Here is a 13,185-nt window from a genome sequence, read left to right as displayed (position 1 = left end):
GTCCGAGACCAGCAGTGCTGAGTCATCTGCGAACAGGAACAAGCTGCAGTCACAAGCTGAAGTCATGTCGTTAACATATATTAGGAACAGTAAAGGCCCTAGTATGCTTCCTTGTGGGACGCCACAGCTCACTGGGAGGGGAGGGGACAGTGTTCCGTTCACCTCCACCATCTGTTCTCTCCCCTCCAGGTAGGATTGCATCCAGCTCACTGATGTGCTATCAAAACCAATAGCTTTAAGCTTGTTAACCAGTATAGAGTGGTTCACGGTGTCAAAGGTACATACCGATACATCATAGACAGCTGACGTCACAGGCTCACTCCCCATGAAGTCGGAGATCCACGTGATTCTGTGTTTCTTTCTTGCCACGTCACCTGAAGGGTCTCTAAACCAACAATTTACTGTTGGTGGTTGCTGGCACAGCGGCAGGCCTTTTAAGCTCATGAAGCACATGGCGCTGCTGCTGTTGGCAAGGCTGTAAACAGGCTAAAAGCTTCATGCTGTGCCCACCATTTTTCTGAGCAGGCCCTAATTAGAGACAGTGCTTTACGCAGCCTGGGGCCTTTACAGGGCCCGTTTCCTGACAGGTTCTCCGGGGCACTTATTTTCCTGTGGATGGATTATCAGGGTGCAGACAGTCAGGCAGATGGGCCCAAACCGTAAAATAAAAAGAGAAATGTCACACCTTCAGGTGTTTCTTCACACTTAATGACCATTGCAGCTTGTTTCCTGGCTGCACTTCCATTTTGAAAAACCATAAAAAAAGGTTTTATTGGATTCCTGTCTTTTCCGTCTCCCCTTCATCCCCTCATATTTCCTTTGATTCCTTTAGCAGGTGATTGTATTAGTGGAAAGAGTTTAGGACTGGGAGGCTAAAGGGAAAAGGCTCTCCTTTTCATCTGCATTCCCCACTTCAACCAAGCTTTTATTTTTATTTTATGATGCTATATTGTCTGAAGGAACAAATGAAAAATAGGTTTTTCTCTCATGCAGGCCTTGAATTTTGTCATTTTTTACGGGAAAGGCCTTTGGTTTTTTAGGGCACAAAGGCCAAATGCCAGGGCAGGAAGGCCATCAGATAAATTAATAAATGCTGGTATTTACAATCGGATCCTGCATGCTCAGCCCCGCACCAATTAAATTCTTATTGGATTGGTTTAAAGATGGTGACTCAGGGGAGTTGAGAATTCAGAATGTCAAAAAAAGACAGTGGTGTCTACAATCTTCACGACAAGAAAGAGACACTGGTGTCTACATGACAAGAAGTGGAGAAGAGGAGAAAGTACCACTTAATCCACTTAAACCCCAGCTAGCCCAGCATCCGTATTGTGGGGAAAGCTTTTGCTGAAAATAGCCGATCCGCTATTAGTCGATCGGCTATTTTCAGGTAAAGCTTTCCCCACAATAACAGAAAACTGAAAATACACCAGCATAGAGCCCTGGGGGACTTTGCTCAACCATAGGCCTGTATGTGGTTTAAGTGTCTACAGCAAGTGGTTTAAAATAACATGGGGATTTCAGAAGTGACATTGAAATTAGAATGACACACAGAAATATACTGTATCATTGTCCTGCAGCTGTGCAAGGCTAAATGTTGTCACAATGAGTGCAAAATGATGCTTCCTTTCCATGACATGGGAGATATCTAGAGGAAATCACTACTCTCAGCAAACAAAGGACCTTCTGTACTCCACCAGTGTATTTTTAAAGAAAGGAGAAGAAAATACATTTATTGGGCAGGCTACTTGATTTGGCTGGTTGTAGATGTGTTGACATGTCTCTTTATGAGTGGAAGGAAATTGTTACTGAGCTACAATGAAAGGCTTTGTGTGGCTTGGCGTGAAATTAACCACCTCGCAAACATTGCTGACCAATATTGGCATCACTTATGTCTGGTGACTGGTGACTGGGGCGACTGTGGCTCAGGAGGTAGAGCAGGTCGTCCAATGATCCATGGGTCGGCGGTTCGAATCCCGGCTCCTCCTGTCTACATGTCGAAGTGTCCTTGGGCAAGACACTGAACCCCAAATTGCTCCCGATGTGCTGGTTGGTACCTTGCATGGCTTCCGCCGCAATCGGTGTATGAATGGGTGAATGTAATGCACAATCTATGTAAAGCGCCTTGGATAAAGGCGCTATATAAATGCACCATTTACCATTTGGTGTTATGCATGTGATGAATATATGAGATTTTTCTTGTTACTGCTGCTCTCTAACTTCTCTGGTGTGCTATCCTCTTCGATCAATATCATTAAGGTAGGCCTACTCGCACACATGTGGCAAGAGTATGTTTTTTTTCTCTTTTATTGTATGTATTTACATAGAGACACGAGACAAACATTTGGCTATGCACTGACGAAGGCTGAATTTGTCTCTTGTTTATCTCTTGTGACATGTAAAGATACAATGGGGCGGCGGTGGCTCAGGGGTAGAGTGCCTGGATGGTAACCGTAAGGTTGCCAGTTCAAACCTGGGCTCCCCCAGAGTTACTGTCGAAGTGTCCTTGAGCAAGACACTGAACCCCTAATTGCTCCCGATGTGCTAGTTGGTGCCTTGCATGGTTTCCGCTGCCATCGGTGTATGAATGTGTGTGTGAATGGGTGAATGTAATGCACAATCTCTGTAAAGCGCCTTGGATAAAAGGCGCTATATAAATGCACCATTTACCATTTACCATTTATACAATAAAAGAGAAAAAACATACCCAGTAGACCTACCTTTATTAATAATACTGTACAGACAACGTGACCGCTGTGTTTATGCCAAACGGTAATTAATGCACATTGGATTTAAAATGAAAATAAGATCATGTGGATCTCAGAATCCACCAGGGACACGCTGTGCTGCTGTGGCTCCAATGTGGAGCTACAGACATCTAGACTCCTGCAGAGCTACAGACATCTAGAGCCACAGACATCTAGACTCCTGCATAGCCGTGCAAACAAGCTTTGAATCATGTAAGACAAGTTGTCTGAAAGCAGTGAAGGCTTGACTGAAATAACATGCCGTGTCAAATAGCGGCATCAGGTGGAGCAAATTGGTATTACATATTTAATTATAATCTACATAAACATATTCTGGGGTTGAACATTCAGTGGAAAAATAACAGATCTACAAGTATAGATCCATACAGGGGACCAAGTATAGATCGGTATTATGTGACCACCGGCGCACAATTCAATATAAAACAGGTGTATATTAGTGGATAAAGTAGCTTACTCAACTGAACTCCAATAGGCTACATGAGTCAAAAAATAGATACTTCTGGTCAAATATTACAATAAGCTACAAGCTCACGTCGCAACATGTGAGCTTGTATATCTGCTAATTTGTGTTTCAATATTTTTTATAAAAATAGAAAAGGACATTAAATGAAAACATAACACATGAGCACAACATAACACACTAAACCCATTAGGGGCGGGAAGTTCCGGGAACCCCATTCTGTAACTTTTTTTTAATGATTTTTAATTACCAAATTACCAAAGTGTGTTAAGCTGCACAACAGTGACACTGGGTGGTGAAAACCAACCAAACGCAATTTTCAGGCTCAGACGGACGGACCCAGGCAGCCAGTCAGGGACCCAGACAGCCAGCCAGGGACCCAGACAGCCAGCCAGGGACCCAGACAGCCAGCCAGGGGCCCAGACAGCCAGCCAGGGACCCAGACAGCCAGCCAGGGACCCAGACAGCCAGCCAGGGACCCAGACAGCCAGCCAGGGACCCAGACAGCCAGCCAGGGACCCAGACAGCCAGCCAGGGACCCAGACAGCCAGCCAGGGGCAGAGGCAGTGACACACATAGCTGTCTATAGGAGTGGTGGCACCACTCAAAAATATCTTGAGTACTGCTTCCACCACTGGTATTAATAAGGTATCCATCTCTCTACTGAGAATGGTTATCATCAAGCAGAGTAATGTGGCATGATAATTGACCTCATTCTACTCGGGGTTGGAAATGAACATGGATTGACTGCTCAGCAAATTCAACCACTTTAAGACAAATGAAAGATGCTGACGCTCACCCTTTGAGCCAGAGACTGACTGGGTAGACTGTGGACGAGCCAGAAGGCCGCTCCGGGCAAATGATCAAACCCTGGTTTCACGGTTGAATTGCAAAGACCTCAATAAACACCACGCTCGATAATATTTACTTGGACGGTATTATGTGATGTATAACTAAGCCTATGAAGTGATGCAACACTGACTTCAGATAATAATACATTATGCAGTACCAGTGGAAGCTGCGTGACGCATAGTAACAGACAGTAACCTGTTTGAAGGCAAGGCATGCACATATAATACGTCTATTTTCAGCAATGTTAGACTAAGTTCTTGATGTTCTTAAGCTGATAAAATGTAAGTATTCAAAATTGTTTTTTTGACTATGCTGGTCATTGTGAGATGTCTGTAAAAATGTATTTCATGGTACAATCACACACAACAACCTGTCATTTTGCAGCTCATCTTTAAAAAATATATTTGCTTTGTTTACGGATTGGAGAGTTTCAGTGGTAGTTAACAGACACAGGGTTACTTCAGAGTTCAGATATTTTATTTGCATATTATGTCACATCTACATAATACACAATATTAGTTGCTTTTTATATGATTATTATGCAAATTAGTTCGAAGTAAAAATTCTGAAAAGGCGGAGGAAGATAGCAGAATGGAAATGAAGTAATCATGACATCACAAGTGGAGGAATTTTGCTACTGTCTTATTATTTGTGCTACGTAGCATTCAAAACCAGCTTTATTTCCAATGATCTGAGTCTGAAACCTTCCTTGTATTCTTTCTATAATCAACTATTATCAATTAGTGTTCAATTGTGCACATTAATGTTCACAACCATGACCATGACAATTATTTTCCCTAAGCAGATGATGTTAGCAGCATCCAGCTGCAAAATGAGAATTTCGCCTGGCAGCTTCACATGGCTTCTTCCACTACCCTTCTTTCTTGCTTTATTCTGGCTCTGTCTACGTCCGCCACCAAACTGGTTCCAACTGCTTAGGGCAGAAAAACCACAGGTCACAATGCTGATATGGCACTGGCCGTTCGGAGAGCCCTTTGACCTAAACTCCTGCAATGCCATGTTCAACATCAAAGGCTGCCATTTGACGGCTAACAGAGAGCTGTTGGGTGTTGCGGACGCCGTCCTCATCCACCACAGAGAGATTGAAGGGGATTTGTCTCATTCGCCCCGGCTACAACACCGGCCACGGTCTCAGAAATGGCTGTGGATGAATTTTGAGTCACCCTCCAACTCTAAGAGAATAAGTGGCCTACATAATCAATTCAACCTGACCGTGAGCTACAGGCGGGATGCAGATGTGAGTTTGCCCTATGGTTCCATCACCAGGAGGACCAGGGAGGAGAAGACGCCTGATATCCCTCCTAAACACAAATTGATCTGCTGGATTGTGAGCAACTGGAGCCCAGAACATAAGAGAACACACTACTACAAGGCCCTTCGCATGTTCATCCACATTCACTCCTATGGAAGCCCATTTTACTCCCACGTCAGCGAGAGTGAATACACAATGATCGTAGCAAGCTGCAAATTCTACCTGGCATTTGAGAACTCCATCCACGAAGACTACATCACGGAGAAGGTCTACAGGCCTCTGGTGTTGGGCTCTGTTCCTGTGGTGCTCGGGCCTTCAAGGGAGAACTACGAGAAGTTTATCCCTGGAGACGCCTTCATCCACGTAGATGACTTCTCCTCGCCCCAGGCCCTAGCCAAGCAGATCCTTCATCTGGACCAGGACCCGGTCGGCTACCAGAAGTACTTCAACTGGAAGAGAAAACACAAGGCTAGTCTCACCTTATTCCCCCTACAAGCTGTATGTCACAGCTGTAATTACATAAGACAACACTATGGTAGGAAACAAACTGTTGACAATCTGTATGAGTGGTACTGGGGAAAGGAAACTGTTATAATGAGATCTCTGAAACAAACAAACTGTCAATCTTCCTTTGCTATCCCTTTTATGTTTTACTGACAAATCACAATTGATTAGAAGAAGCTGTGCCTAATTGAACAAGTGGTGGCAGCACTGAAGAGCCAGGCAGGCAGACAACAAAAGCAGACAAAGTGAATGAAATGAAGAATTGATGAACGACAATAATGTTGTCCAAAAATGTCCAGGTTATTTTCAGAGCGCCTTTAAAGGTGACTGGTGCATAAAAAACATGTAAAGGTAATGTTGGCAAGACAATTGATAATTATTATGGGTGCACAATTATGAAATTATGACCGATATCCGATCTCTGATTATTTGCAGGGTCATATCTGCCGATACCGATTCTGACCGATTCCGATATTATACAGAGGACCACAATGGAAACAAGCCTATAAGCCTATAGGGGCTTGGCCGAAAGCATGACTATGTACACATACACGCACAATCAAGGACATGTGTAACTATGGTATGTGTCATATATGTTAGTTTGAACCCGGGTGCAGACAAGGAGACAGACAGGAGTTGCCGTTTTAGAATATAGATTTAATGGTATATACTTCAGGTCAAGTTCAGGAGCAGAGCAGAGAGAACAGATGGCAGATAGAGGCAGGTTTAGGCTAGGTTGGATCCCTTGCCTAACCTGCCTCTATCTGCCAGTTCCAGGTCCAGAGTGGTAGGAGTTACTGCAAACACAGGAGAGAGATGTAAGTATTCAGGATATAACACACGGAGTGATAAAGTTGCTACTATAGCCCGAGTGGAACATGACTGACTAGTGACTAGGTCCAGGTAGACTGAAGATCTGGCAGGGGCGTGAAGGGTAGGACCAGGCTTTATAGCAGAGATGATCCTCTCCTGCACCTCTGTCTTGATCACTCCTAGAAGGATAGGTTAGAAAGAAAGGGAGGAAGACCGGGTATAGGTGTGTGTGTGGCAGGCGTGGCAGTATGTACAGCTGACATTTTAACCCATTCTGACCTGAGATCAGATTCATACGAGGTTTCCGCCGGACACACACTGGTCCTGATGAACCCATTCTGACCTGAGATCAGATTAAAAAAATGTCAGTCGCTCTTCGATTTTTCAAAAATAGCAGACCTACAAGCTCGTATCGCGCCACTCGGTGGCGCGATATGAGCTTGTAGATCTGCTATTTTTAAATAGCTAAAGCATAACATGATGCTGACACCAAAATGGGTGCCCGTTCAGAATGGGTTTTAACCAAACCTATTTTACACTATTCGAAATCTATCCAAGATGGTGAACAGAATGACTTTGTGTGACGTCACGAACCTGTCTCTCGTTCACATCTGTCACGGTTGCAGAATGACAGATGGCAGTCACTGTCACTGCAGTGCCCTATACAGGCTATATGTACACATACACGCACAATCAAGGACATGTGTAACTATGGTATGTGTCATATATGTTAGTTTGAACCCGGTTGCAGACAAAGAGACAGACAGAGTTGCCGTTTTAGAATATAGATTTAATGGTATATACTTCAGGACAAGTTCAGGAGCAGAGCAGAGAGAAACAGATGGCAGATAGAGGGCAGGTTAGGCTAGGTTGGAACCTTGCCTAACCTGCCTCTATCTGCCAGTTCCAGGTCCAGAGTGGTAGGAGTTACTGCACACACTAAAAAATTGCTGGGTTAAAATAACCCATATTGGGTTATTTTTAACCCCCCTCCTGGGTTACAAAGGGTCCTATTCAACCCCTGGGTTATTTTGACGCAACAAAATGGGTTATTATTTTTGGCCCATAACTTGGGTTATAACTTGGGTTATAAAAATAACCCATTCAGAGGGTCAACATAACCCAACTTCCAAGTTACTTTGACCCATAACTTGGGTTATGAATGAAGCATTATTGGTTCAATCAATCAGTCAATCATTAAATAAATAAATCAATTAATCAAGCAATCAATCAATCAATTCCAACAATAAGGTTACTCTCAGAAAAATAACCCAGAAATCTTATAACCCATGAATTGGGTCCCTATATCCCAGGAAATGGATATGGCTGGGATGGGTTACATAAATATGTGTTTTTAAAGTGTTTTTACTGTGTATAGTTGCCTGCAAGAGGCATGAAAACTCTTTGTTGGAGCAACCATCAACAACAAACCCTTTCCAACAGATACTATACATATGAATGGAAAAAGGGGAGAGAGACTGACCAAACAAACAGACATTTCATTCATGGTTTTGCTAACAAATCACATAAAACAACATATCACCAAATAATACCATAACAAAACACTAAACACAACGACCCATAACATACACATTCTAATATTCAAATAACACATATAAGAACAATAACACACGGTCCTTGGCACCCCAGTGTATGCTGGGAAATGGACTTCCTCTAACCACTCCCATGGGGTGTGACCTATCCGACCCAACAATGGGGTTACCCTCAGAAAAATAACCCAGAAATCTTAACCCACTTTAATAACCCATGAATTGGGTCCCTATAACCCAGGAAATGGTTATGGCTCTGGAAAATAACCCAGAAATATAACTCAACGCAAGTAACCCAGGAATTGAGTTACAGAAATAACCCACATGTTTTTAGTGTGCAAACACAGGAGAGAGATGTAAGTATTCAGGATATAACACACGGAGTGATAAAGTTGCTACTAGCCCGAGTGGAACATGACTGACTACTGACTAGGTCCAGGTAGACTGCAGATCTGGCAGGGCGTGAAGGGTAGGACCAGGCTTTATAGCAGAGATGACTGGTTGCCTCCTCTGTCTTGATCACTCCTAGAATTAGAGGATAGGTTAGAAAGAAGGGGAGGAAGACCGGGTATAGGTGTGTGTGGCAGGCGTGGCAGTATGTACAGCTGACATTTTAACCCATTCTGACCTGAGATCAGATTCAAAAAATGTCAGTCGTTCTTCGATTTTTGAAAAATAGCAGACCTACAAGCTCGTATCGCGCCACTCGGTGGCGCGATATGAGCTTGTAGATCTGCTATTTTTAAATAGCTAAAGCATAACATGATGCTGACACCAAAATGGGTGCCCGGTCAGAATGGGTTAAAGTAACGTGCAATGATTGGAAGACTTTAAAAATATGTTTATGTATTTATTTTATTTATTGTCACTGTGTGCAGTTAAATTATGTGTTGGTCACCTGTCTGTCTCTCCTCTGCAGTGCTGGCAATCTAATCCTGAAGGGGCCAATTAAGCACTGTACAGGAGGGGTGTTTGTTCCTGCTATTTTGCATGTTTATTGTATATTATGTGTTTGGCACCTGAATTATACATTGAACTGTAATTATTGAAAATAAGTTTAAAAAGCAGTATCTAATGTTGATCAGATCAGGGGCCTTGGTTTGTTAGAGATATTGCTGTGTGCATGCCTCGTTCTCTTGTGGCCTGTGGCTTTTATTGGGACATTTTTGAGGGAAAGGATGTTCCAGATTGATGGTTTCTGGCCTGAAGACTACAAAACAATGACGTAACGATATCATCCGCTCCCGACCCGATCATAAACCCGAAAAGGAATGCTGCCAAGGCTAGGGTGGTGAGGGTTGGCAGCCCAAACCACTTCCTCCGTGAGGAGGAACCAATAGCTACAGACTGCAGTAAAACCTGCAAGGAGCGTTAAAATCAGAACCAACTGAGTGGTGCTGTACTGTACTGTACTGTACTGTACTGTACTGTACTGTACTGTACTGTACTGTACTGTACTGTACTGTACTGTACTGTACTGTACTGTACTGTACTGTACTGTACATGTCCTCCTCCCTGGCCTGTGCGTGCGTGCGTGCGTGTGTGTGTGTGTGTGTGTGTGTGTGTGTGTGTGTGTGTGTGTGTGTGTGTGTGTGTGTTAGGCTGTGCAACAGTGACACTTGGTGGTCAACAAACGCTATTTCCATACTTGGACAGACAAAATCAGCCTCCGAGGCCCACAGCGCCTGCAGGTTGTCTTCCCTATTGACTGTCTCTTAGTCTTAGTCTCTTAGTCTTCACTATTGACTGTCTCTTAGTCTTAGTCTCTTAGTCTTCCCTATTGACTGTCTCTTAGTCTTAGTCTCTTAGTCTTCCCTATTGACTGTCTCTTAGTCTTAGTCTCTTAGTCTTCCCTATTGACTGTCTCTTAGTCTTAGTCTCTTAGTCTTCCCTATTGACTGTCTCTTAGTCTTAGTCTCTTAGTCTTCCCTATTGACTGTCTCTTAGTCTTCCCTATTGACTGTCTCTTAGTCTTAGTCTCTTAGTCTTCCCTATTGACTGTCTCTTAGTCTTCCCTATTGACTGTCTCTTAGTCTTAGACTGTCTCTTAGTCTTAGTCTCTTAGTCTTCCCTATTGACTGTCTCTTAGTCTTAGTCTCTTAGTCTTCACTATTGACTGTCTCTTAGTCTCTTAGAAACAGTGGGGGCCGTTGCATGCCACTTGGACACAGGCCGGGGTCTGATCAGCCTTGGTCGGGTCGCCTAGAGGAGGGTGTATGTTGCAAGACCCATAGAAACACCCAACGATTCCAGGTTTACAACACTAATATGTCCCAGTTTGGGCATCAGTAGATGTTTAATTTACTGCTGGTGAGCAGATGTTCAGTTTGACTTGAGGCTAGCCAGGAGAACGTCAGGGGAGAGCTGCCAGGGCCTCATGGAAGGCATAGCCTGTCAGTAGTATTCTTAAGTTCCTGTTTGTTGTTTTCTCAGTGTTCATTTAATTTATCTTTCCTATTTTTGGAACGTTGTTTTGGCCAGTGTTATTTCTTTTTTGTTTGTTGTCGGCTTGCACTGTCAACTGGGTAAAAGAAATACCCAAAGATGTACTGGTGGACTGGACCTGTCTACTTAGTGGAGCCGCCTCGTGCCGTTGGCCGGCCTTTCCACATTAACGCATTTATTAATGGAGAAGAATTCAAGCTTACAACCAAATGTTAGTAGAAAGCAGCAGTCAGGAAGTGCATGAATACAAAACCCTTCAGAATAAAACAACGAACCAGAAACTTCAAGGCAGCCGCAGTTCACATGAACGACAATGTACAGTATGTACTGACAGTGTACATGATGTGTGTGTGTGTGTGTGTGTGTGTGTGTGTGTGTGTGTGTGTGTGTGTGTGTGTGTGTGTGTGTGTGTGTGTGTGTGTGTGTGTGTGTGTGTGTGTGTGTGTGTGTGTGTGTGTGTGTGTGTGTGTGAAATGAGTCCAGTTTTATAGGCAGTAAGTTGATTTAAGGTGTGGCATGGTGCTGTTTGGGGCTGATGCGGGAGTGGAGACCTGTGTGTCAGGGCTGTGAGATGGAATGGAATGTGGGAGTGGCCGAAGTGGAAAGAAAGACAAACACACAGGTGGCAGAGCACGACAACATCGTCCAGTCCACCAATTTCAAAATGGCAGGTGCTTGACATTGAATGTCAAATAGTCTCCGATTATAATACGACCCAGTTCTTTTAGGATATTTCCATTGGAAAACAAAAGGATATGTATTAAATTGTCCTGGGGGCAAAATAACAAACAATCCAAAAGGTTTAAATTTGTTCTCCGCTTTTGACCCATCTCTTTGGAGCGGTGAGCCACAGCCGTGATGCGCCTGGGAATCATTGTAGTTGATCTGACCCCCAATCCAACACTTGATGCTGACCCAGGGATCGAACCCCAACCTCCCAGTTTCAGGGCAGACACACGCAAACCAGTGCTGACCACAGCCCAGCCAACGCCGTGCCCAGGGCACACCCCCTGCGGACCCGCCCACTGTCCTTTCTCCTCTCTCTGCCTTGTGAGTTCTTGGGGGACATCAGGCACTGGGAGGTCTCTAGGACTATGTGGTTTGCCTCCTGCATACTTGTCCTCCTACGTCTCACCAGACAGCCAGACTGTTCGTCTGTGCGGTGTGCAATGTGTCCGTCCTTGTCCACACTTGGCCTTACTCTGGTGTATTTGAGTCAAGGGAGCCTTCTCTGCGTCTGTGTCACTGTCATAGTTGTTGTCGTTGAATCTGTCCTATCGAGTCTCTCTTCCTCCCCTCCTCCTCTCGGGAGACTCTGGGGTATTGCTCATTTGTACGGTCTGTAGCGTGCGTGTTGCCCTCTGCGTGGTGCCCTCTGCGTGGTGCCCTCTGCGTGGTGCCCTCTGCGTGGTGCCCTCTGCGTGGTGCCCTCTGCGTGGTGCCCTCTGCGTGGTGCCCTCTGCATGGTGCCCTCTGCGTGGTGCCCTCTGCGTGGTGCCCTCTGCATGGTGCCCTCTGCGTGGTGCCCTCTGCGTGGTGCCCTCTGCGTGGTGCCCTCTGCGTGGTGCCCTCTGCACGGTGCCCTCTGCGTGGTGCCCTCTGCGTGTTGCCCTCTGCGTGGTGCCCTCTGCGCGGTGCCCTCTGCGTGGTGCCCTCTGCGTGGTGCCCTCTGCGTGGTGCCCTCTGCGCGTTGCCCTCTGCGCGGTGCCCTCTGCGTGGTGCCCTCTGCGTGGTGCCCTCTGCGTGGTGCCCTCTGCGTGGTGCACCTCTGCGTGGTGCCCTCTGCGTGGTGCCCTCTGCGTGGTGCCCTCTGCGTGGTGCCCTCTGCGTGGTGCCCTCTGCGTGGTGCCCTCTGCGTGGTGCCCTCTGCGTGGTGCCCTCTGCGCGGTGCCCTCTGCGTGGTGCCCTCTGCGTGGTGCCCTCTGCGTGGTGCCCTCTGCGTGGTGCCCTCTGCGTGGTGCCCTCTGCGTGGTGCACCTCTGCGTGGTGCCCTCTGCGTGGTGCCCTCTGCGTGGTGCCCTCTGCGTGGTGCCCTCTGCGTGGTGCCCTCTGCGTGGTGCCCTCTGCGTGGTGCCCTCTGCGTGGTGCCCTCTGCGCGGTGCCCTCTGCGCGGTGCCCTCTGCGTGGTGCCCTCTGCGTGGTGCCCTCTGCGTGGTGCCCTCTGCGTGGTGCCCTCTGCGTGGTGCACCTCTGCGTGGTGCCCTCTGCGTGGTGCCCTCTGCGTGGTGCCCTCTGCGTGGTGCCCTCTGCGTGGTGCCCTCTGCGTGGTGCCCTCTGCGTGGTGCCCTCTGCGTGGTGCCCTCTGCGTGGTGCCCTCTGCGTGGTGCCCTCTGCGCGGTGCCCTCTGCGCGGTGCCCTCTGCGCGGTGCCCTCTGCGTGGTGCCCTCTGCGTGGTGCCCTCTGCGTGGTGCCCTCTGCGTGGTGCACCTCTGCGTGGTGCCCTCTGCGTGGTGCCCTCTGCGTGGTGCCCTCTGCGTGGTGCCCTCTGCGTGGTGCCCTCTGCGTGGTGCCCTCTGCGTGGTG

The 13,185-nt window shown here is 46.6% G+C and overlaps 1 protein-coding gene across 1 annotated transcript; it reads left to right on the top strand.

Moving 5' to 3' along the window:
• Nucleotides 1-5,038: 5,038 nt before the first annotated feature.
• LOC310869642 (4-galactosyl-N-acetylglucosaminide 3-alpha-L-fucosyltransferase 9-like) lies at nt 5,039-9,150 on the top strand (the record flags this gene model as incomplete). Its single annotated transcript, XM_083780473.1, has 2 exons — nt 5,039-5,822; nt 9,137-9,150. The coding sequence occupies 2 exons, from the start codon at nt 5,039-5,041 to the stop codon at nt 9,148-9,150; spliced, it is 798 nt and encodes a 265-aa protein (XP_083636599.1).
• Between the last annotated feature and the right edge of the window lie 4,035 nt (nt 9,151-13,185).

This window comes from Protomyctophum parallelum (assembly GCF_964188405.1).
Source record: "Protomyctophum parallelum genome assembly, chromosome: 13".
Taxonomy (NCBI): domain Eukaryota; kingdom Metazoa; phylum Chordata; class Actinopteri; order Myctophiformes; family Myctophidae; genus Protomyctophum; species Protomyctophum parallelum.
Note: the sequence above shows the minus strand (reverse complement) of the source record. Positions and strands in the feature narration are given on the sequence as shown.